This window comes from Scyliorhinus canicula, chromosome 19 (genome assembly GCF_902713615.1).
Source record: "Scyliorhinus canicula chromosome 19, sScyCan1.1, whole genome shotgun sequence".
NCBI classification, from domain to species: Eukaryota; Metazoa; Chordata; class Chondrichthyes; order Carcharhiniformes; family Scyliorhinidae; genus Scyliorhinus; species Scyliorhinus canicula.
The window spans coordinates 77,986,620-78,013,457 of NC_052164.1; the positions used below are offsets into that span (position 1 = coordinate 77,986,620).

A 26,838-nucleotide genomic window follows, 5' to 3' on the forward strand; every position below is an offset into this window, starting at 1 on the left:
GTCACGATGACAGTGCCACCTAGGCATAACATGTCGAGGTGCCAGGAGAGCCAGGATGCAACTCTGCCCTGTTTCTGACCACCCAGGGGTCTCCAATGGGCTGGGAGATCCCCCAGGTGCCATTATGTCTGGTGGACATTTGTGTGGACCAGTACTAAACTGTTGTGGCCTTGCTGGAAAGGCGGTTAGTAACTGACGGCAGGACAATCCAGCAAATGCATATTTAAATTAGCCCGATGGCTCACTAAAGTATGCTTATTTGTATCTTGTCCAATCCGGGTGAGATCCAGATCGATAGATTCAGTTGAATCTTGTGAGACGTCTTGAGCGTTGTGAACCACACAAGAGGCCCCTCGACTTGGTGTTTTAATGATGCAGGTAAATCGTGCCAAACATCTCTAATTAACTATTCCACAGGGAACCATCTGAATCCAAACAAAAATCCATTCTCCCAACTTTTACGATGCTTTAATTGTTCCTCTGGCTCCCAAAATGCCTCGCTGTCTTGTAAACCTGGATTCTTTTTTAAAACACCTGACTGTAGCAGTCTCACGCATACTAACCCAGGCTTTTAACGCTTACTGCACCGAATACAATGTATCTGAAATCCCAACATTCATCAGTTATTAGTTTAATGAACTAATTTAGCTGAAATTAACTTTAATTACTACTTACCCCATACAACGTACACCTTGAACTTCCTGTTTTCACCCAGCTCCAAAAGCACTCTCGTGAATTCAACTGGAGTGGCCATCCGTCATGAGATCTGACAGGACCAAATCATGTTCATACGCCACACTATCTTCTCCTACAAAACAGTCTTGGAAAGAAAAGGGAACCCCTAGCTTCTTGTCCCACTACCAACCATCTCGCTAAACCTCTCGTCTCCCCTCACCTACAACAATAAGTGCAGTAAATTAATTGATCCAGATTTGCTTCTTTCATTTGCTGTCTGGGAGCCTTGCTCTTGAAAGGTTTAAGTTTTTGTTATTTTTGGGAGTTAATTTGCTGAAAGTTGAAGCTCACAAAGGCACGGTAAGTGAAGCAAGGACACATTGAGGCAGGGCAAGCAACTGTCTGTAACACTTGCAGTTAAAAATGTTGTGAAAGGAACTGTGCAAGGACTGAGACTGGAGTGGACATTAGGCCAAGGTGAATTCAACATCAAAAATGGTTCAGGAAGAGAAATACAGTGAGGGAAAGAATAATAATAATAATCTTTACTGACACACGTATGCTTAGATTAATACTGTAATAAAGTTACTGTGAAAAGCCCCTAATCGCCACATTACAGTGCTTGTTCGGGTACAGGGAAGGAGAATTCAGAATGACCAATTCACCTAACAGCACGTCTTTCGGGACTTGTAGGAGGAAACCGGACTACCCAGAGGAAACCCACACAGACACAGGGAGAACGTGCAGACTCCACACAGAGCCAGGAATCGAACCTGGAGCTCTGGCGCTGTGAAGTAACAGTGCTACCCACTGTGCTACCATGCCACTGGAGATTGGATTAAGAGAGTGTTATGACACCCTGGGCTAGTGCCCGGTCGATACCAGCCCCAACACAAGTGAATTAACCAATAATTCATATAACGTTTGCAAAATATTTGGCTCCCTTGACTGCTCAATAAGTTATAGCTACCAGGTTTGTAAGTTGAACACAATAACTGCTTATTTATAACAGGAACAAAGTTGAATTATATAATAATTATAACTGAATAACGGCCAGCTAATCCACTACCCCATCCCTTCTCCTATCCCATCCGCTGCTAAAATACACACAAGGCAGAAAGATACAGTAGGAGGGGGAAGGATCTTGAGAGGGATTAAGGTAAAAAGAGTGTCCATGCTTCCAAGGTTGACGTTGTTGCAGCAGGCTGTCCTCCCAGAATACCTAAGGATTGAAGCCAACCTTTTATCTACCTCAGCCTGCACTCGAAGAAACAGCCTCAGGCCTGCTTAATTCTTACTTGTTTCCAACTCCATCAGACTGTCTAACACCCTTTCTGAGATAAGAGCAGAGTTCCCCACAAAGAATTTTAAAAGGGTTTTAAACAACTAGCCCTGTCCTCAGCTAGTGGCTGGATTTTGGTCTCCTTGCAGTTCACTTTGGCTGTAGACAGAGCAAGGTCTTTACTTTGGATCTTCAGGAAGAATCCATTAGAGGAGAGAGAAATAAGATGCTCTGCCCAGAAATGAAACTGAAAGCAAGATGAATCCTTCCTGGCTCTGCTGAACATTGCAGAGTGGTCAGCACCAATCAATATACAGTATCAGCAAAGGCCTGTAAATTTCAGCCAGCTCATTGGCCACCAACCAAGTCCATCAACATGTGTCATCGCTGATCTCCCTTGAATCTACTGATCCAAAATATAAGCAGCTCTTTGCAACCTGTCGTGCCTAAGGTCAGAAGTCAATCCTGAGTTTTCCGTGACTCAAATTAAAGGTGAAGTCCATCTTAAATGAATAGGCACATTCATTGTCCAGGTACATAAACAGAAATAGCAAAATAACAGAAATTAAAAGGGAAAAACAAAGGACAGAAAGAGGTGAACAGGAAGATTCTTACAAGGAAAGCAAATGCAGAAAAGTTTTTTAAAATGTAAAAAAGGAAAATTCTGCATTTGTAAATCTCCTGAAACAATTCATAGCTGAGGGAATGTGGTTCCAAATTTGCAACAGTACCAGAGAGGTTATTAGATTTAAACTGGAAGACTAAGTGGGTGATCCTCAGGCCATGCTGCACCGAAAAAACGACTCACTGCGGCGTAGCATGACCATTGAAAGCCCGAGTGACCCTACTCCCGGGATCTACCCGGCATGCAACACCTCGCAAGACTCAACGCAATCAGAACAGAATAAAGGCGGGAATGAAGATCCTGCCACAATGAGCAGGATTACCTTTTGGCAAACATGCATATTAGAGCAAGGCAGTAAGCCTTACTCTAATGTATAGATTTCCGAGCTACCTTAGTGTTTTAGAACATAGAACATAGAACATAGAACAGTACAGCACAGAACAGGCCCTTCGGCCCTCAATGTTGTGCCGAGCCATGATCACCCTACCCAAACCCTCGTATCCACCCTATACCCGTAACCCAACAACCCCCCCCCATTAACCTTACTTTTTTTTAGGACACTACGGGCAATTTAGCATGGCCAATCCACCTAACCCGCACATCTTTGGACTGTGGGAGGAAACCGGAGCACCCGGAGGAAACCCACGCACACAGGGGGAGGACGTGCAGACTCCACACAGACAGTGACCCAGCCGGGAATCGAACCTGGGACCCTGGAGCTGTGAAGCATTTATGCTAACCACCATGCTACCCTGCTGCCCCGTTTTAGATTCAATCCTTTCGCTTTGGGGACCTCAGGAGAACACTGTTTGGTACTGGTCCCCACAAAAGGGAACCAGATGGAATGGCACTCATGGGGATCTCCAAGGGGATCGGAGGCCACCAGCTACATGACCTTTGGGCAGGGTGGTGCCATGGCACTGCTGGTGTTACTGGATACTCTGGCAGTGCCAGTCTGGCAGACAGGGGCACTGCCAAGATGCCAGGTTGGTACTGCCAAGGGGCCATGCTGGCATTTTTGCACACATGCAGTTGGGCTGGTGCTATGCTAGCATTTTTCTGTGCCAAATTTAGTTCACACCTGTCACACATGAAAGATTAACGGCGCAATCTTTTCAAAATGGAACAAAGTCCCGGTGCGAGCGTTTAGCCGCCTGTTTTTACGCACTCGCATGGCTATTCAATGTGACTTGTGTTGAATAAGGGGCGTTAATGGGGAATGCATGACTGAGGCCACACTTGGCCCTGTTTTTTACAATGGGAAGCTCCGCTTGCCGGAACTCGCCGTTACAGCGAGAGATCAGGATGCCATTTAAAAATGCCATCCTGATCTCCAAGGCCCCAAATAGAATCCCCGACCTCCCCCCCCCCCCCCCCCCCCCCCTCAGCCCAAATGCAATATGGGAGGAACCCCCAGCACACCGCATAACCCCCGCATCACCAACACCCACGCTGAGCAACACCAGTCCAATCGCAAGCACGCACGATATGGCAGCCTGGTACCTTGGCAGTGCCCCTGCCCACTGGCAGAGCCACCTGGGCACCTTGGCAGTGCCAGGCTGGCACCCAGGTGGCACTGCCAGGGTGCCAGACTCAGGCTTGAATAGAATTTGAAGTACATACAGATTTTGCATGATGTAATAGGCCTGATTTAAAGGACAGAAAGAGTTGCAATTTAGGCGCATTTAGTGGGGTATTTCTCAGCGCCTGCAGCACCGAGAATGACACCGCTATTTAACGGCACTTTGCCAATTTCTTCGGCCTCAGTGAAGAACACCCCCCTAAGGCCGCAATTACATCATTTCCTCGAAGAGTATTCACAGGTCATGGCGCCATTTTTAAATGCCGCCCCGATCTTTCGACCCCGCACAGCCACCCCACCCCAGCCTCTGTCCCCCATTCACCCCTGCACCCAACATAACTCTTTATCCTCATTCCACCTCTTATTGTAGAAATACAATAGCCACGTGAACCATTAGTATTTTTCATGCTGCCAGTTTGAAATGGTTATGACCTTCCAACCAATTAGTACCTCTGCTTATTTTATATGAGTAAACCAGAATTTCTATTTAAGTTTTATTAAAATATAAAAAAGTATTTGGCGTCTTCTCATTTTTAAATTACCTGTGCATTGCTTTCTCCTCAGTTTAGAAATGCATTGTGCTCTGCTCCATAGTCTCTCATCAGATCTGCCAACCTACTTTAACCTACTTCCTGCGGAATTAATTCTAATTTGCCTGATTTCTGCAGGTTGTCTGCGTAAGCATTGCCAATTTCAGCCTTGCCTAAGAAAAGGGTACAGAAAAGGTTTAGCTTCCCTCGCCCCTCCCCAAGACTGCCTGTTTTCTTTATTTATGAAATTAGCTCTTTCCTTTCACAGATGCATGTTAGTCATTTCCTTCAGCAGTTCTTTTTGTGCAAATTGCACCTATTCAGTCAGGAACAGCATTTGCATTATCATTTATCGGCATAAAGATCAAAAGATTCCCTTTCACCCAGAGCATACAGTTATAGCAAGTACAACAGCACCTTTTGAAATTTCACTGATTGTGAAATTTCACAAATAATCTTGCCCACATTTAAAATGGCACCATGGGGGAGCTGGATATTTAAATTGGACATTATATGCGAAACAAAAAGATTGAAAGGGCCGCATTGGCAGCTCTGGTAAGCCAAAGCAGTTCATTTTCCAAAATGTGACTTTGATATGCTGACAATTTAAAAGAAAAGCAGTGGTATATGGATAGTGCAGAAGGTGATCAATTAAGAGATTAAGCATTTTGTAGCACATGGGGTGCATCTGCATTTCATCCCAATAACAAGGCCATCAGCTCATTTTCAGAGCAGTGCTGTCTACTTCAGTTCAGACTCCACTTCAAAGAGCCAACGTCTGCCTGTGCTATGTAATCAGAAAAGGGATGCTAATTTGGCCTCCTTAATGTGTGGTAGTAAGAGACTCCTTCAATTAACTGAATTCTATAGTCAGGGAATAAAGGGATGCAAACAGAGTCGAACTGGAAAGGCAGATTTCTCATTAAATCAAAAGGTCCGGCATTCATTACCTCTCGCATCTGAGGCTAAACACTAAATACACACAGAGCATCAAAGGGTCCGTGATGGGTTAAATAGGGAATGCAATCTAATTAAAATATTACATATGAGTAAATAGCTCTTTGATATTCATCTAAAGGTTCCATTAAAGAAATAGGTGCTTCAGATTTGTATTATGGGGGGATTATCACTTTTAAGTATAGACAACAAGTTTGCGCCTAATCAGAACCGCTTCAAAGTGTCATCATTTTGTGACCCATTTGCAGAACCAGCCATGAATGAGTAAATATGTTGCTACTTGGGTTGTGAAAGGCCATTTAATTCTGGCTCAATATAGCAGCAGGTGCACCAACTGATCGAGGGAGAGAAATGAGACGGATAAAGAGGGGGTAAAGTAATACAGGAGTGGACAGAGTATATTCAATAACTTTATCAGTATGTATTCATTAAACTTTCGGTAATTTGAATTGTTGCAACTGCTTTAGTTGAACTTGCAGGCGAGCAATGAAAATGCTCCTTTTGCAATGTTGAACCTCGATCTGATTTGCCTTGTGAGCTCTTACCATGTTACCAACTTACTGCTGCAACATCTTTTCCAGCTGTGCTCCGTTTATACGAGGTTCTGAATGGTGTGGTCTGATGAGCTCCTGAACATCTAAGGTGGTTCATGAATTGTGTACAAGCTGCTCATTGTGAATTTGCTTGGCCTGCCTGCCAACCAACCTTAATATTTATCTGTGGGAAGAAAGGAATTCTACTGACCAGTGAGCGTGTGTCTGCTATCAGACAGCTTGACTACATTGCATTGGAAATTGAAAGCATCCAGATTTGTATTGCAAATATGCCAGTTCAGTAATAAAACAATAGTTAATGGAGACCACCTCAGTCACAACTAGCATCCTCTTTGATCATTGATATATTTATAAGGCAATACTGATGCAGAAGATTGTTTGTGTTGTGATGTGCCAGTCACTGGTCAGTAACTGAACGCAATGTTTTTTCTGTAATAAGTTGAAGAACAAGAGCAAACATATATTCCACACACGTATTTAACACATATATATAACACACACACACATATATACATATATTATATATATATATTATATAATATAATTATATAATTATAATACATATATATAAGTATGTAATATATATATTATGTATATTATATATATATTCTACATTTATATAGAACATAAATATTGAATACATCTGAAGCAAGCATATATTCCATAAAATATAATGGCTCAAACCCCAAAGCTGGAGAGAGAACAGAGTTAACTTATCAAGTTAATGATCTTTCATCTAATGCAATGACATGAGGGGCGGGATTATGATCCTGCCGCTGTCAACAAGGTTTTTCGTTCGAAACACATTCCCCATCGGGAAACCCGTGGGAGGGGTTCGTCATCGGTGGGACAGGAGGATCCTGCCAACGAGAACGGCCGGAAAATTCTGGCCACGGAATGAGCTTTATTGAGAAATTCTGCATCTTTAGCAGCTATTCTTGGTCAGCTTTGCAACTTCAAGATTAGATGAGCTCTGATTTTCTATTTCACATATCTGCTAATAAAGATAAAAACTTGAAGCATATACATTTTAAAACTGCATCCTCTGATTCTACGCTCACAAATCCAATCAGACTGTTCGGTTCTACATCAACCATGGTTTTCAACATTTTAAGGATTTGACTCATTTTCCTTTCTCGGTAACCTTTTCCCCAATTAAAGTCCTGCCCCAGTGTCATAATTACTATTCTACTCTGAGATCAAACAAATGCAACAGCACAAGTGACAGGCTGAAAGTTCTCACTTTCTCTCCCTCTTCAGTAAGAAATGTATTAACTAGGGCTGGATTCTCTGGTCCCCAACCATGGGCGCGATTCTCCGCACTCCTGACGGTGCGGTGAATAGCGTGGCTCGTAAAATTTTACGGCCACGCTGTTCCGACGCCCTCCCGCTATTCTCCCCCCCCCCCCACGCCCGACTCCCGATACGAATCGCTGCCGCCGTTTTTTTACGGCCAGCAGCGATTCTCAGCTGATGGATGGGCCGAGTTCCCAGCCCTTTACGGCTGTTTTTACGAACGGCAAACACACCTGGTCTGGCCGTTCGTAAAAACGGCCGTAAACTGTCGATTTTTAAAACCATGGCACCGATTGGCACAGCCGTACCACGGCCGTGCCAAGGGTGCCATGGGCCCGCGATCGGTGGCCACCGATCGCGGGCAGCGGGCCCGCTGCCCGCGCACTCTTTGTCCTTCCGCCGCCCCGCAGTATCCATTCGCGGAGCGGCTGAGGGGCATCCCGGCCCGCGCATGCGCGGGTTTCGCGCAAATGCGCGATGACGTCATCCGCGTATGCGCGGGTTGGAGTCTTCCAATCCGCGCATGCGCGGCTGACGTCATATGACGCGTCAGCCGGCGCTATCTCTGCCGGAGTTTACGGCGTCGGGATGCTAGCCCCGACCGGGGACCAGAATCGGTTCCCGGTCGGGAAGGGGGGGGGCTGGCGTCAAACCCGCCCGGATTTGACGCCAGCCTTACGATTTCTCCCGGTTTGGGAGAATCGCGCCCCATGTGTTTCCCAGTTGGTGTGCCATTCGCTGGTGACGGGATTCTATCTTCCAGCCGCTTGTCAATGGGATTTCTCATTAAAGCCACCCCACACTGTCGGGAAACCCGTGGGTGGGTGTGCACTCTCAGCGGGAAAAGATAATCCTAATGTCTGGAGAATTCCGGCCCTGGTTTGGAAGACAGCTTTACTAGAAATCTATCAGAAAACCCAAATTTTGTAACAATTGCAACATCTTCTACATCTGACCGCATTTACAAAATCAGTAAATCCAAATTGACCGAAATGTTTAACAATCTATGCTTTAAGGACCATCAAAGGACACTTAACCATATTTTCATGCAACATTTTTTTATTGGACTCAACTTCCTTTATTTCCGATACCAGTGTGTGTGAGATGTCACATTTTATTTTTCTCTCTCTCAAGTTTAGTGATTAATACATTTTCTCTTTCTTTAACTCGAGAGAATTTGTTTTGCCTCTTACTGCTCACTGCATAAACAGGTAATACATTCTGAATTGGGAAAAGTCATGCACTTGTGAATAAGAAACTTAAAACCTTTGTTGTGACCAACTTTCCTGAAGAAAGTCCAGAGTGATTGTCCAATTTTCAGGGGGCTAGCAGGGCCCCAGAGTGCTTCTCGCAGCTCTGGCTGCGAATGTGGGGCCCTGCACATTCGGTTGGGTGTCTGGCGGCGGCCACCCAGTGCAACATGGTGGACTCAGCCCGTGGAATGGCACCAGGAATGTAGGTCGCCCCGAGATCGCGCGCGGCTGCGGCTCAGTGCGGCCCGATCGCTTCCCTGGCAGTCTGTGAGTCCACCCCAGTGAAGGATCCCCCCACCCCCCACCAGGACCACCGCGGACTGGGTCTGCAGCCACCACCGGCCATTCCCAACAGGCAACAGGTGGTTAGAACCACGCCGTTGGGAACTCGGCCAGTTGTCCTCGGAGAATCGCCACGGGGCCCCTGTCAATGGCACCCTACCCGTGCCCTGTCAACGCCCATTCTCCGCCCCCGCGCCGATCGCGATTTTGCCGCGGAGGCGCGGAGAATCCCGTCCATGTTATGGAGATTTAAAACCTAATTCTCCACAATTACAATTGCTGAATGGAAACAGCAAAGAAGTATCTTTTAAATTACATTGCAAATCACATTATAATTTAATCAATATCAATGCCATTTGTAACCGTCTAAATGATACACTAGATTAAAAATAATTATATTAAGAATCAGCTTTGAAAGTTGGGTGCATTTCATTTTAATGGAAATCTTGTGTGGACTAATCATATAAATTTTCCACTATAAGAGGATACATATTTTGATCACACTTTCATTATTTACAAGTAGCAGGCACAAAGTGTAATACAAAGTGTAAAATGAATATATATATATCAGCGTATACAATTATGAATAACCCATAAAAATATTTTCTCCAAAAATTAACTCCTCCCATCATAATCCAGATTTATTCAGCAGTGAGCAGGAAATAAACACGTTCCTTGCAAAATTAAAATTGAATTAAGCTGCTACTTGACGGATCATACTTGCTTGAAAGAAGGCCAGACACACTGAAATTACAGCCAGTGAACGATGAGCAAACCAAAATGCAAGATTGCTTTCAAAGGTATTTCAATACAATTTGACAACACCAGTTAAATGTGGGTCATGTTTCATTCATTTTGCCTCAGAATCTGTTACTTTCACTCATTGTACAGCATGGAGTACAAATGAGCATCAGTAGGCCACAACACAATGGTGGTGTTTTACTCCTCTGAAATATGTGGTCTTATTTTGTTTCTACAAAGTCACTGGTTTGAATCAATGACATTGTCTTGTTCCCATTACGAAGGCACATTTGAAAAGTGGAAGTACAGGGTACTGCGGAAACTCAGTTTATGCCCGTGACTTTTTAAGTGGTGAGTTCCGAATCTCTGCTGTGCTGTCATGGAGAAGAAAGTTGGTGTTTACCTAAAGGTTGGGAGGGGGAAAGGGGACAAGAAGTATCAGAGGGCTGCATTGCTGATTGTCTCAGTGCTCACTTTCAGCGTAACAGCCGAAGACTGGCCTCCTGTGCACAGCTATAAAAGGTGCATAAGAATCCAAACAAGAGAAGAAAATACTTCAACAGAAAGGCATCCATTAAAACAAAACAGATTTTCAAAGTTATTAGGCTGCCTGGATTAAATCAATTGCTGGCATTTGTAAAGATTAAAAACTGGTATCAATTTGCTGATCACGTGTATATATTGTTTACGACTGAATATTATGAAATTAGGATTAAATAAACAAAAACCTTTTAAAAAATGCATCCACATGGTATTTCATACATTTATATACAGAATAAACTGTGTGCATACATAATGGGAAGTAGTATTTCTGTAAGTGCGTATTCATATTTTATTATCAAAAGTTGTTTTGGTGATAAAATTAAATCGTGACAAGTCAAACACGGATGACACTAAATTCCGGTAATGTTGACGTTGCTGACCTGAAGAGCACAAAACTGTTGCTCTGGCCGCCAACACCACAACCAAGCTCCAGCCAATAGATCAGGGTCTGATGAGGAACCTGAAAACCCACTATCGCCAACAGCTTGATCTCTCAGGTTATTGAGCCCACCAATAAGAAGCAGGGGTGCAATCCAACTGCACTAGAGACCATGTTCATGAGAAAAAAGGCATGGAAGGTGACGATGGAAGCCACAATTGCCAGCTGTTTCCAACACATTGGGTTCAAACAGGTTACGACTGTGTAAGATGTCAAGTATGAGAAGGAGCTGGATGAGGCCAACTAATCTGATGATGAGGCACATTCCGCTCGCCTGCGGGAGGCTGGCATGGAAAATGCAACAGAGACAACCAAGGAGATTTATGCAGAAGTGGATGACATAACACAAATGGCGGAACTGACAAATGATGTCGCCATTGGTGCAAAAATGTTTTCCAACCAAGGAGCCCAAGGAAGCTTATGACCCTGAAGAATCTGATGAATGCCTGCCCGCTTGCCTGCCGATTTCCCTAGCTAATACTGCAAAGGCCACAGAGATACTCCAGCATGAAAACACCAAAAACATGTTTGGCAACCTTGAAAATGTGCTGAACTGTATCAAGCATGTCCAAAAATAGCGTGTTATCAGAAAAGAATAACAAAGTTTTTCCAGAAGTAACTCCCATCCAGCTACAAAGTCAGGTTATGGTAAAGATATGATCACACATTTACTGCTTTCCTGTTTTCAGTTGACATTTGAATCTGTTGTTTTTGACATAGACCACATTTGTAAGGATAGCGAGTTACACAGAGATGCACTCATCTGAGAATGGAACCACCTTGGCCATCACAAAGCTCTGTTCAACACAATTCTGAGGGGGATCCCATGGAACTTGATTCATCGGGATTTTAATGTATAGTCTCATCTGTTTTGTACCTCTCTGTGATTACATTGGACACAAGTGCGCTGCTGGATTTCTAACTGGCTACGAGGGCGGTAGGCATAATTTGCAACCCAAAGATTTCTGCAGGAAATGGATATACTTGGAACTATTCACTGGTAAGTGGTGTACATGTGAAACGTTAAATCAGTTGCCTTCCATTCTTTCCATAATATATGAAAGATTCTTCTTGAAATAAATTAATAAAATAATTAGTGTTAGAAAACTCTTCAGCAGAAATCTGGCAACATTAAAATCAGTTGGTTGCAGTGAGTTAGTTCAGACACCTGGGTTAATTTTTTTGTGTTCACTATTTTTAAGTAGAAATGTATGAGTGGATGACAAGGAACACTGTTTTATATTCAGATGTACTTTTCCACTAAAATTAGCAATCAAAAGAAATAGATACCTGTGTGAGCCTGGAGTTATAAAGAATACATTTAAAATTAATCTACCATTTTCAAAATATAATCAAATAAACTTTCAGTTGTGCAGTAGATTCTATTTTGAGAACAGACAGAGAGATTGCAGGATTCAACATATATTCTGATATATCATTTGGTATTACTTGAGCTCAGTTGCAGCCTAGTATATTCCTGTGCCTCCATCATTATTTGTCTGTGCACTCCTTGGCAGGCTTTGTCTCTATCAATACTAAGATCAATCACAAAGAAGACTCAGATAATTTACTCGATATAGAAGCTTCTTCCTATTTTAGGCTTTGTTTCCATTGTACATTATAGAATCATACAGGACAGATGCAGGCCATTTGGGTCATCATGTCTGGTCTGGTTCTTTGAAAGAGATATCCAATTAGTTCTACTCCCTTGCGCTTCTCCCATATCCCAGTAAATCTCTTATTAGTAATTAATAAATATAAATAGACATATTTCATGCGTACTGTGATTTTGGCTCGGACTATTGCCATTTTATAGATTGTTAAACAGAATGTGGGATCAGAGATAATGTGTGATGTCTTTACTAGTTCTTCTGCACTTTTTCAGTGAAAACAGACCTTGAATGCTGATGATAAAGTAAGGCCATGGTAACCTGTGGCTTTGAGTACTTAATGTTGGATTTTAAAGGTCTCTTTGAATAGGGATGCAAAAACTCTTAGTCTCTCAAAGAAATGCTATGCCATTATTAAAAATACAAAATAATTTGTAAAGCTACATGGATTTTAGAATACTTACAAATTTCATTCAGAAAGAATTGGACTAACCCTCAATATTGAGAATTCCCAAAGATTTTGCAACATCAAATGGACTTTGGGGGCTTTTACAGTTTTCCCAGATGCCATATTTCCTTTGTATGTACAGAGTTTGTCTCTCAAACAGACATTTTACTTGCAAGGACCGACAAGATCGCAGTTTGCAAACTTCAGTTTAGTTCTGGTGGGAAAGGAATTTTAAAAAAAATCCCAAAACAATTTTACAGTCAAATTTAAATGGCTCTCTAAGCCCATTCAACCCATCACCAATAATAATGGTCAGTCACAATTCCATCTCCAAACTGTCGGAAATCCTGAAAAGACCGACTGAAAATATTTTAGAAAGAATCTCAGTCACAGTCTTTGTACAGAACGCAAGGTGAGCCCATAATTTACTATTTTTCAACACTGGAATTATCATTGTATGTCATGAGAAATGCAGTTGCTCTACAAAATATGTAATGCATCATAAATTATTCCTCTGTGATCCATCCAATATCTGATGCTCCTCTTGCAATACCAAAATTACTTCTCATCAGCTCACATGCATTGCTTTGAAACCTGCCACAATTTGCTTTTCCTTATCATGTCGTTGCTGCATCATCGCAAGAAGTATATTGTGGGATGGGTCCAGTTGTGCATATTGACCATATTCAGGAAACTCACCAGTTTCCGATTTCTCATTAGCATTTCTCGGCTTTGTTGCTTGTGGTTTGGGTCTATGGATATTTCGAGCATATTCCAATGCCTAGGATTGTGGAATGAGAAACAGAAAATTCAATTCAAGTGCTCAGTATAATTCATTGTACTCTGGTAAAATAAAGCTTTACAATAGGCAGAAGTAGTCATCATTTACTGTTATGATCAACTTTCAAACATGGTTAGTTTGGTTTAAAATTGATTTCTGAGACAATGGTATTGTCTGACCGGCAGGAGAAAGAAAATTCTTACATCCGTGGAACCATCATTCATGTTCATCAAAATTTCAAACAACACTGATGACAGAAACCATGAAGAAATCTCCTTAAATAATGCTTAGTAGTAGTACCCTTATGATATATATATATCACAGTGCATACAGTTAGAGTCTCCTGTCACAACAGCTGCAGAGATCAATTCATTTCTGAAATATATTTGGTTATTTTTCATAGAAAGCTTTTGTTATCTGGTAGCAAAATGGAAATACAGCGGGTTCACTCCACAAGAACATTTCATTATGCAGACCGAACTGGATACCTCGAGGAACTAATTGGATAACTCTTTCAAAGAGCCAGACCAGACATAATGGACCAAATGGCCAATAGATTTGCAGCTAGAATTTCTAAAGTTGCTACAGAAGCACTGAAAGGGATTGAAGTCACAATATCTAATAGTTGGAACATTTATGTACATAATTTATTTATTTTAAAATAAATTTAGAGGACCCAATCGTTTTTTTTCCCAATTAAGGGGCAATTTAGCATGGCCAATCCACCTACCTGCACATCTTTTGGGTTGTGGGGATGAAATCCACGCAGACACGGGAAGAATATGCAAACTCCACACGGACAGTGACCCAGGGCTAGGATTCGAACCCTGGTCCTCTGTGCCGTAGGTAGAGTGCTAACCACTGTGCCACCATACTGCATTTTTACGTACATAATATGTCTTTGTGTGTGTATAGTGTTTGTGTGGTGGAAGTAGACTCCATAGTAACTTCCAAAAGAGAATAGGATATTGGAAAGAGAAAAAATTGCAGGTCCATAGGAAAAAAGTAGGGGGGAGAGGCATTCTGTGATGAATATGGGAATTTAAAATATATTGTATTATATGTATTTGGTGCAGTAAGGCTTAAAAGCCTGGGCTAGTATGTGCATGACTGCTGCAGTAGTGTTTTTCAAATCCTAGTTTGCAAAATAGCTCGGATGTTTGGAGCTTGAGGTGTAATTAAAGCATTGTAAAAGTTTGGGTTAATAGACTTTCATTTATATTAATAGGGTTCCCTGCGGAATAGTTAATTAGAGACATAAGGATATAGTTAATGGGAGGAGTCAAGGGTTGGAGGATTTAGGTGTTGAGGTTTTTTCAGAGTTTTAGTTTTTGGCTGGAAGGTGAGCTGAGAAGGTTTCTGAAGAAATAAAGCCAGAGCTTCCGCATTATTCTGACAAGGTATCAGGTCTCTTTCTTTAAGCAGTCTCAAAAGATCTCTCTTTCTCAAAGTGAAGTATTCAAAACATCTCTTTACAGCAAATATTCCTGAAAGATAAAAGTGGATTGGGATCTGAGATGGTTTTCTTGTTTCAGTAGATATAAAGATAGCAATTAAGGATAAGGGCTATAGTGTCACTGTAATTATTAGCATTGTTTTTTTTTTTAAATTTAGATTACCCAATTATTTTTTCCAATTAAGGGGCAATTTAGCATGGCCAATCCACCTACTCTGCACTTTTTTTTGGGTTGTGGGGGCGAAACCCACGCAGACACGGGGAGAATGTGCAAACTCCACACGGACAGTGACCCAGAGCCGGGATCGAACCTGGGACCTCAGCGCCGTGAGGCGGTTGTGCTAACCACTAGGCCACCGTGCTGCCCGATTAGCATTGTTTAAGGGGTAATTGTAAACTATTTTCTTGTGTAATATTTTTAAAAATAAATTTTTTAGAGTACCCAATTCATTTTTTCCAATTAAGGGCAATTTAGTGTGGCCAATCCACCTACCCTGCACATCTTTTGGATTGTGGGGGTGAAACCCACACAAACACGTGGAGAATGTGCAAACTTCACGCGGACAGTGACCCAGAGCCAGGATTGAACCTGGGACCTCGGTGCCATGAGGCAGCAGTGTTATCCACTGCGCCACCATGCTGCCTCTTTCTTGTACAATGTTAAAGATACTTTAATACTGTGTTAGTATCTGCAATGAAGTTGTTTTATTCCTATTTTGAGTGAATTACTCATGGAGCGAGGTATACTTTCCATACAGTCTTACGAAATTAAAGTAAAATATTTGGGTTTCTGTCTAGTATCCTAGCCACTGTTGGCGTCTGGTCTGGGATAGTAATAACTAATACAAAAGCAAAATGCTATAGATTCTGGACATCTGAAATAATAATAGAAATCGCTGGAAATACTCATCAGGTAAGGTCACATTGGCGGAGAGAGAAACAGAGTTACTGTTTCAGGCCAAAAACCCTTTGGCAGAACTCCATTGAGTATTTCCAGTCTATTTTTAACTGGATCTTTCAAAGAACCACCACAGGAACGATGGGCTGAATGGCATCTTTCCATGTTGTAAGATTCAATGATTCTGGATGATGTGCAGGAAAAATGCATTCATTTGGTAAACAATGAGGCTAACTTATCTTCTATCTAAAGGTCTGACAGCAATCGGTCGCTTGGTTTTTGAGGATAAAATAGGTATGCAAAACAACTCATGGTAAAATAATTAATTAAAATAATTTAATTAAAATATAATTTTTGTCTTGCCACCATCAGGATATACACAAGAATATCAAATTTCAAAGGGAACAACAATTTATGCTGCATGATTGGTTGGCAAATGGACTCCGATTGGTTGAGGCTTGCCATGGGGAATAAACCAGGGAACAGTTGGCCCCTATGGTTTTGCTTGATTGAAAAAAGTGCATTGTCTGGACATGTTGTAAATAAAGTTACTTTCTGTTTGATTCTTAAAACTTGTGCTGGATTCTTCGTGGCCCTCACAAAAGATGGTGATACAACATTGTTCATTTTTTTTACGCACCAATTTCCGGCTTGAAGTTGCAGCTTTATTTTCAATGCTTGCAGATGTTTTAGGCAGCGAGTTGGATGATTTGGAATCAACTTTCAAGTTCTGATCTTTAACTTGTTTTGCATATTCCTTTTGTCGTTTCATTTTCTCTGCCTTAACAGACAAATGCATAAAAACAAATGTCAGCTACAGAAATGGAATGAAAGAATACACTTTGCCTGGATCTGAAGAAATAAAAAAACAGTGGATTGTGACTTTCCAATTCCCAATGTCCTGTAGTTCTTCCCTAACATTGTCTCTTTTATACTGTGTACCCAGCATCGTTGGGGAAACCAGACACTATATATTGCATCATGCAGAGGATTAGATGTGTAACTAAGGTTGCAAGATGGGACTCCCATCTGACGTGAACAGAAATCGCAGCCTAGACATGAGATAGAATTTGAGCAGTGGGAAGCCAACAATGTTGTTCAGCAGAAAGACTTGCCAACAAAAAGCTCCTGAAAGGATGAGAGGCAGCCTGGGCCAGGTTGGCCCAACGTTTCCTTGTGGAGCCTGTAGAAACATTCTTTCAAGGCCTAAAAAATGTGTAAAGGTCACTTGGCTTCCTCTGGTCCTGGCTGTTGTTCCCAGTACATTTGGTTTTGGTAGGAAAGCCCCACAGGTCTCCTTCTCAGGCCACAGGTTGCAGTGGAAGTTTGGGACCTCTACTCGCTGGCATAGTTAATACAGTAATTTACGATTGGAATTGTCACGATTATGTTGGGAAAGTAGTGAATATGCCCTGCTCCATTTTAAATGTCTCCCTCACTTATATTGATACGTGCACAAAATCTGAAAAGACTTGCCTTTTCCTGAGCAGAATTATAGTCCGGTCCCAAACCTCCGAGTTTCACATCCTGTTTTAGACTTTTGTAATCTCTCAGTGTATAAGGCTGAACAGGAAGCAAATTACATAAATATCAACTAGTAATCTTATTTTATATGACAGTAATTACAATTAGAAATAAAAATGAATGCTATAAAGATTGCACTTGAAGCTGCAACTTCAAGCCGGAAATTGGTGCGTAAAAAAAATGAATGCTATAAAGATTGCACTTGAAGCTTATTGAGCTTGAAGAACCAATGGTGAGTAAGCGAGAATGATTTGACATTTTCCATTGTTTCATATTTTCTATAAACTGCATATAGAATTGAAATATCGTGAAGATCTTATGCCTCAGAGTTGGTTCTAGTTAGGACACAGCTGACTGGAACACTTTTCCATCGTAAACCACACCAAGACTATAACAGAGAAGTGGTGAAAGTTGACCCAAAATGTGGTCACACCATGAAAAGATTAGTTTAACCAGTGATTCTTGACTAGCGAATAAATAATGACCCTGATTCTAGTACTTAAAGAAGTTACCTTATTGACCAGTTTCGATAAAGCTAAATTGCATTTATATAGCACTTTAGGATGCATAAATTAGCCTCCAGGTGCTTTACAGAGTAGAGAGAAAGCATGAGGAAAAGAGACAGCATCTTTGTCAAATAATGAAAATTTGGAGGTTCTGAAGGTGAGGAGAGAAGCACAGGGTTTTGGGTGGGAATAAGGTTGGAGCAGCTGAATCCTGTGTTACCAGTGGTGGAATGAAGAGAAGGCGAATTACTTAAAAGATCTGAGTCAGAAATCAATATGGGAAAGACCGTAAAGCAGGAGGAACTTGCAAGTTAAACTGTGGTGTTGAAAGGCTGTGGGGGCATTTGAAGACAGTCACAAATTGGGATTTTCTAAACATTTTATTCATAATTGAAACAAGAAATTAACTAACTTGCAAACATTTTTGAGTTAAATACAAAGGTCTTGCTTACATGCTAAAGTTAAAATACACAGATTACTGTCAGACACAAACAGCACCTATGAGAAACCATTCAGTTTCACAAGGCCTGGGGAAAGGACGGTCCTGTCACTGGACAATAAAACACAATGTACCATTTAAAAAAAATATTTCTTGAGATGTGGGCATCATTGGATAGGCCAGCATTTATTGCCCATCCCCACTGTCCTTGAGAAGGTGGTGGCAAGCTGCTTTCCTGAGCCACTGCAATCCCTCTGGTGTAGGTACATCCACAGAGCTGCCAGGCAGGGTGGTCCAGGATTTTGACCCAACGACAGTGAAGGAATAATGATATTTTACCAAGTTAGGATGGTGGGTAGCTTGGAGGGGAACTTCCAGGTGGTGCTGTTCCCATGTGACTGCTGTCCTTGTCCTTATAGATGGTAGTGGTTGATGGTTTGGAAGGTGCTGCCTCAGGAGCCTTGGTGAGTTCCTGTAGTGCATCATTTAGATGGCACATACTGCTGCTACTGTGCGTTGGTGGTGGAGGAAGTGAATGTTTATGTAAGGGGTGCCAATCTTGTGGGCTAATTTGTCCTGGATGGTGTTAAACTTCTTGAGTATTGATAAAGTTGCACTCATCCGAGCAGGTGGAGAGTATTCCATCTCACTCCTGACTTGTGCCTTGTAGATGTTGGATCAGCTTCTGGGGAATCAGAAGGTGTGTTACCCACCACAGAATCATCCGAGCTTCTGACCAGCCCTTGTAGCCACAATATTTATATGGCTGGATTTATGTCCGCAAAGAGGCTCATTCGACTCATTTAAATATGCCTGCGCTGGGTTGTCCGAGAGCCTGGGATCTAAAGCCTCACCTGGGAGACCCCGCCATGGCTCCATTTAGCACTGGTCCACACAAATGCACCCGCGCAGCTTGGCACTTCAAGGCTAGCACCTTAACATGGCTAGGCTGGCACTGCAAGGCTGGCACTGCTGAGGTGCCCAGGTGGCAATTCCAGGCTACACTGCCAAGGCGCCCAGATGGCCCTGTCAGACTGGCAGGGGCACTGCCTGTGTGCCAGGGTGGCACAGCCAAGTTCGGGGCTTGAAGGGCCATGCCTCTGAAAGAGGGATGATGGGGCAGGGAAGGGGGGTAATGGCGGGTATGAAGGGACCTAAAAAGTCAAAAAGGGCACACATTTGGAGAGATAGGATTTAGATTTAGGAGGACATTTTAAAAATTATTCTCATCTGCGTAAATTTTCAATATCAGCTTGACGGGGGTAGGATTCCATTTTTGCTTCCAGTGTAAAGGCTGAACATAGCGAAGATGCTGCAAATTTCAACTTCTTCGACATTCGGTGTCAAAGCCTCTTCTATTCATACTTACACCATTTAATAACAAGATTATCACATTCTGTTTGGTGAAGGAATACCTCAGATGCACAGGACTGACTAAATTAGTGAACACAAAGGGAAACATTATTGCAGCACTGGGAGGAATGGATGAATCAGACAGATTTGTGCTATGGTCAGCGACTAATCCTCAAAGCCAGTCTGCCGGGCAGTCAGCCGGCAATACACAAAATGCATAACTCGAAGCCTGCAAAAACCATTACTTCTGTCGGTGTTGGAGCTTTAAGTTAACTTTTAAGTGTGTGTTTGGTCATGCTTCTGCTAATCACTTTAACCCTTTGCCAGCTCCTTCACTGATACTTTCTAATGCTGAGCCTACATCATGAATTTCTTTCCTCACAGAATGAACAGAAAATACTGAATACTGAATTGCCATCCCAAACCAAAAGGATGTTGATCCACTCAGGTCATAGAGAACATCACCTGAGTAGCTATGAGCCTCAGTGATGACGTATCACCTCAAACTATACAATGAGTAGATTTTTACTTCTTAATATAAGCAGATTATTGATAAAAAGTTCTACCTGTACACTTAACTTGTTTAAATAAAGAAGGAATCAAGAATCCGTCGACTGCATTTATTCACAAAATACGTGCATGTTTATGCCACTGCCACTGACAGGATCTGGCAATGCATTCAAATCACAAAGCGATAATCTCACTGAGGGATTCAGAAAATCCATTAAACTGTAAAAGTGAAGCTTGAATGTTTATAACTGCCAAGTGAACTCAGGATAAATGTCCACAAATAACTTGTGCCTGTCTACATCCATCATCTCAGGGCAGCAATGTTGCAGAGATTGTGCACTCACATGCAAAATTCGGACTTAGAAGTAAATATAAAATGTTACAACTGTGTTGTTAAAATTATTAAAATAACAACTAGAATTCTAATTCAATAAGATCGCCACAAGTTAACTCATTAATTAAATAGGCTTGTAGTTTTATCTTCTACAGTGAATTGTGTCATAGTACAATTCATTTATATCAGTAAAATTAATTTAAGGCTTTGAAAGAAAATTTAGTCAGGACTTTTGGGGGTGATGCAGCTAGGATCATATATAACACAGCAGGTGTGATTTTTGTTTACCTTCCCGATTTTACCTGTAAACAGTAGTGGAAAGACAACTTTTTTGACAAAAGCAAACTTACTGCATTATCAAAATCTGAAGTAGGAGTCAGATAGAACATAGAACATAGAACAGTACAGCACAGAACAGGCCCTTCGGCCCTCGATGTTGTGCCGAGCAATGATCACCCTACTCAAACCCACGTATCCACCCTATACCCGTAACCCAACAACCCCCCCTTAACCTTACTTTTTAGGACACTACGGGCAATTTAGCATGGCCAATCCACCTAACCCGCACATCTTTGGACTGTGGGAGGAAACCGGAGCACCCGGAGGAAACCCACGCACACACGGGGAGGACGTGCAGACTCCACACAGACAGTGACCCAGCCGGGAATCGAACCTGGGACCCTGGAGCTGTGAAGCATTTATGCTAACCACCTACCGTGCTGCCCCATGACACAGTTAAGCCTGTAATACAATATTTCCTCAACCCACTTGCAAATCATAGGCAATACAGTTTGGGAGCTGACCATTTCCAGTAGTATTTAAAAGGATTTTCACTTGCTCTCATTTAATATGCTGGAACAATTTGGGGTATGTTGGGCTGACAAGTTGGCATGTTTTTAGGATGTTACTTAATTTTAAAGTATTTATGGTGGTTATACTACCTTCTGTACTCTGAAAGGGTTATTGCCATGGCAATGCATTCTCAAAATGTGCAGCCTTTTATCAATTCCATTCTGGCCAGAGACGAAGCTAGCAGGGAAAGGTGGAAGGAGTATATGGAGTGCCACCTGCGAGGAGATCAACGATTGAACCCGCCTAACAGAGTAGGCCGAGGATAGCACAGTTACATCTCGCTGAGCAATGCACAAGTATCAACGCTTCCCAATAAGTTTTTCAATTCCAGCAATAAGACCTACAACCCACTGATTCCGCATTCTGCTTGCAGATCTGGTCACTACTCTGGTAAGCTTCTTTACCTCTGGTTTCTTTCAGGTTGCAAAAGATATCAGTGTCATCGATCTAAAGTTAATGCATATATTAAGCACGTGACTAATGACATGCGGCTAAAGCAAATACTTTCATCAGATTTTTCAATGAACAATTGCAAATAACAGGTCAAGGCTTGCCTAATTCCACTAAATTGACAGAAACCACATCACCCTCTGGATACTTCAGTCAAGGCGCCTTATTTTCATGAATTACAACAGTTTCTGCTGCACTGATGCCAAAACTGACGTGTGATTATCAACAACTTATCATGCTTGGAGATCAGAACTACTCTCTGCAAACGTAGCTTATAATTCCCTCTAGTATTCCACGTATAGCAGTCAAATTATGTAAAAATCAGATCCACAAGTAGATTTTTTGAACCCTCAGTGAAAATTGGGGTCATCAAGCAACAACTTTGCTGAATTCTCTTAGTGCCAGCTGATCATCAACAAATCATCTCCTGGAGTGATGCTTTTGTATTTTTTTGCTAGAGAAGTTGCATGCTGCAAAACGTTGCTGTACAACAGATAGACAAAGCCACTCTTGAATGAGAAACTTCAACAAGAACCTTCAGACCAGAGGCAAAAAAGGAGAATGCTGAAAACGCTTGCTTACAGCCACAAACGTTTTGGCATTAAACAGCGCTTCAGCTGGAGAATCCCAGTCTCACTGCATTAACAGTCGTGTCCAACATCTGTACCAGTCCTGCAGCCTTCCAATAAGTTACATTCTATCAAAGACCAAAATTGATATTCATAATAGCTGACATTGTCAAGTCAACCGCAGAAACACTCCGCACACTACGATTTCGAAAGTATTTGTCGTGATACTGGCTTAGTCAAATACTGATAAATTAATTATCACCCAAGAATTATCACAGTGTGTTTTTTACTTGCCCTACTCCTCCTATAAAGTGCTTCCTCAATGTCTTCTGCATGTCAGGCAAAAGATCTCCGTGGCTTGAATGAGATTATTATGCTCATAGACAACAATGTTGAGGAGCTTAGCCTCAATGCAGTATCTCTGTGATTGGTAACTCACTCTGGTTCAGTTGGCTTATTAGCGCCAGAACAGCCATAGGTTGAGGGGGGTGCAAATTTGCAATCTGTTTGAGAGGAGCTCTTGCTTGATACCAACGTAAGTCCCAATGTTTAAGATTCATGTTGGGCAGCATGGTGACGCAGTGTTTAGCACTGCTGCCTCGCTGCGCCGAGGATCCGGGTTCAATCGCGGCTTCGGGTCACTGTCTGTGTGGAGTTTGCCCATTCTTCCCATGTCTGTGTGGGTCTCACCCCCACAACCCAAAGATGTGCAGGGTAGGTGAATTGGCCATGCTAAATTGTCCCTTAATTGGAAAAAAATAATTTGATACTCTAAATTTAAAAAAGATATATTTTTTAAAATTCTTGCTTGTCATTGGCGTATGCCTGTTGTCCCTTCCCATTTCCCAAGGGTGTCAACTGACCTAACGGTGTGACTGGAGAATGTCACTTTCAAATTTAACATGGAATTCAATGGTATCATGATCACTATTTTCCAATGAATCTGCTACTATCACATTACTAATTAACCCATTCATTACACAATACTAGATCCAAGCCAGCTTTATGCAGCGCCCGAACAGCAGTTACACTGTTGGACAGAGCAGTAAGCAAGAAATTATTGGAGTAATAAAGGAAATGCAATAGTCTGGGACAATCAAATTGGCAAGGATGGTCGAGAAGATGAGTTTGTCAAATGTTTTTGGTCAATAGTATAACTGCTGTGAGGGGGCTGTTAAATTACTCCTCCACCAGTATTGACTTTTGCTAATCCTAATTTCCATGTTCAGTATGTTACAGTAGCTTCATGACAGATCATTGAATGCATGCATTTTTGTTTTAAAGGTTAGGTCCCCAAAATCTTCAGCATGACTCAGACCTGCGCTTGCTCTCAGGCGAACCATTTCCTATGTTGTCCTTTCTATGTTGTCATAATAATGAACACCTAATTAGATCCAAAAATATTGGACTTTAAGTAAGAGCTGTGATTTTTACAAAATGGGCACATAAACCACTTGCTGAATTACTGCAGGCTGGTTCTAAGGGACAATGGAGTCCCACCCTGTTATCAGACAAGAACTTCTAAAAACATCCAGAAACTAATCATCTCCAGCAGAGACAATAGAACATAATGGCCATCTCATCAAAAGATTTCCTGTGTATGCCCAGATGGAGTTTTGTGGATTTGCCTTTTCACTTGGAAAATACAAAGAATGGGTTAAAGGCCAGCTGAAAAACTACCCCAATAGTTTGTCCATGTGTGCTCCGTGACTGCAAGAGCTGGTGTTTTTGACACAGAATTAAAATCCAGCAAACACACTCACAGTACCCTGCAAATCACCATTTTTACAGGAATATCCCTCTCTGACTGACTGTGGAAGTCAGCCAAATCAGCAAAGATTACAGCTAAAAGGGAACTGGGAAGCATCTCCGCCAAATTACAGAATCGCACTGGAATCGTAAAACCGACTATTCGCCTACTGAAGTCAACTCGACTGGAACCACCGTCGATCTACTCCTCATGATTCAAGGACTGAACCAAATATATTTTTGAACTCAATTCTCTCTTCTCATTTGTATAAATGTATATGAGTGTGTTTTATTGCATTTAGTAATTAATAAGCTCACTTTATCTTCAATTCAAGAAAGCTTAGTTAAATTGGTTCCTTCTAGAACAGGGGTGGGCAAACTTTTCCGTGCAAGGGCCACATTCAGAAATTCACAATTTTAAAGGGCCGCATAGTATATTAAGTGAAATAATTAATATTTTAAATAGCCAAAATAAAAGGTCTTGAAAGAAAAATAAGCACATTTATTTGAAAAACAAAGTAACTCAGTAAGTAACAGAACAATGTCAATGAGAATGATGCATCTCACTGCAGTCATTTACCAGTTTGTTAAAATCAGGTGTCAAGTTGCTTGAGCTGATCCTTGACGCTGACAGAAGCACAGCCTAGCCGAGTCAACGATAAAAATGCGCGTAGTGGGGTGGATGAGTGGGGCTGCCTTATTGGTCGGTTTAGTTGGGTGTGCGACCAATAGGAGTCCAGGTTACAAACAATAATAAGGCTTATTGTTTGTAACCTGGACTCCTATTGGTCACACACCCAACTAAACCTACCAATGAGACAGCCCCACTCATCCGCCCCACTACGCGCGTTTTTATGCGGCCGGTCAATGATTCCGGGCACCTCATTGGCGGGCCGCATAAAAACCATTGTCGGGCCGCATGCGGCCCGTGGGCCGTAGTTTGCCCACCCCTGTTCTAGAACATAACTGTTGGGCGCGATTCTCCGCAAATGCGGAGAGTCGTAAAGGCTGCTGTGAAACTGGCCGTGTTTCACGGCAGCCTCCGCGCCCCCTCCCGAGACCCGATTCTGCTCCCCGTTCGGGGCTAGCAGCGGGGCCCCGTGAACCACGGCATCACAGGCTTAGCGACCGTCGCTAAGCCCGCGCGCCAAGGGTCACGGCGGCTGACACGCACAATGACGTCAGCCGCGCATGCGCGGATTGGACGGCTCCAACCCGCGCATGAGTGGATGACGTCATCACACATATGCGTCAAACCCGCGCATGCGCGGGCCGTCATGCCCCCCAGCCGCCCCGCGGACTGATCCTGCGGGGCGGCGGAGGAACAAAGAGTGTGCGGGTTTCGGACCCGCTGCCCGCGATCGGTGCCCACCGATCGCGGACCCATGCCACCCTTGGCAGGGCTGTGCCGAGGGGTCTTGCCTAGATCAACAACTTTGGGGAACCCCATCTGGGGTGGCTGGTAACAATGTGAACCTACGCCTTTGTGCAGTGTGAAACACTCTGGATATACACCTCTAATTTACTAGCTATGGCATCTGGAATACCGATTTCTCTGCTGGTGTTTGGAATAATGGTGCAAGTGATGAGGCATCGGTGTTTGCGCAGCTGCAGGGCCTGAGCTGTCTGAAGGATCTATACAAAGAGCTGAGGGATGAGTATTAGAACGTAATGGGAAGGGAAAGTTATGGCAGATAAGTAGCAGCATAATACAGACAGACATTGTCATGTTGTCTGTATGCGAGCTACAGTTTTAAGTGGAAAAAGAAAATCCCCAAAAGACTTTCCACCGGTGATCTTCAACCTCACCATCCTCAATGCATCCTCCCGCCAACAATGAGGTTGATAGTGGCGACCATTACTGGAGTCACAGGTTGTATCAGACTGAGTCTTCCTCCAATTATATGCCAATTTTTCCTCCTAGAAGTGAGTTAGTATGACCTGTTGAAGAGTTGTGAAGATGTGTGAGGCAGTACAGTGTGCAGATGAGAGGAAGCGGCAGCAGAAGTGAGCAAGGGGCTTTGTCACTGTGAGGACATTAGCAGATTTAGCAGATGCTCAGCTTGTGCATGAGAGCAGAAGGAGATGTAATGAAGTATCCTGCCATGATTGGAGGAGAGGATTGTGAAGCAAGGGCAGAAGGATTGCTTGTGTTCCAGCTAAAGTCGCAGAACAATGTAAGATAGTTGGGAATTAGATTCTTACTTCTTATTTCCAATGTTAGGAAGTCTATTAAATTTTCTTCTGTGCTGCAGTTATGTCATAGGAACAGTTACCTTCCTATTGCTATTTTGTCCAGGCACCCATCCTCCCCCCCCCGAAGAAATGAGGTCATCCTTCCTGTTCTTCAGTTGATCCACAAGAAGCTTACTGGTAGCATCTGAAAATTTACCACCATCGTTCTTTCTGCTGCTTCAGTAACAAATTGCCCATTCACCACCACTGAAAACTGCACGTCCTCTTTACGAGCTGTAAACTGCGGTGGCAGGCTCATTGGATTACCGGCCCTTCCAAATGGAAGTTTTGTTGCTGTGGCAGCATGCACCTTTACATGCATGTTGTAGTCTGGAGCTATACTTTCCAATTTTCCTTCCGTCACA

At 42.5% G+C, this 26,838-nt stretch overlaps 1 protein-coding gene across 4 annotated transcripts in view; it reads right to left on the minus strand.

Moving 5' to 3' along the window:
- Positions 1 to 9,462: 9,462 nt before the first annotated feature.
- The window catches only part of jhy (junctional cadherin complex regulator), a 120,737-nt gene continuing 103,361 nt past the window's right edge, over positions 9,463 to 26,838 (minus strand). For 2 of the 4 annotated variants that reach the window (XM_038779188.1, XM_038779187.1), the window contains 3 exons: positions 17,429 to 17,515; positions 16,593 to 16,733; positions 9,463 to 13,598 (listed from right to left, as the gene is read on the minus strand). In XM_038779188.1, the coding sequence (XP_038635116.1) occupies positions 13,386 to 13,598; positions 16,593 to 16,733; positions 17,429 to 17,515 (441 nt within the window). In that variant the 3' untranslated portion in view covers positions 9,463 to 13,385. Of the gene's footprint in view, positions 13,599 to 16,592; positions 16,734 to 17,428; positions 17,516 to 26,838 lie in introns of those variants that run through there. The other 2 variants (XM_038779189.1, XR_005458185.1) reach the window with 2 other exon arrangements.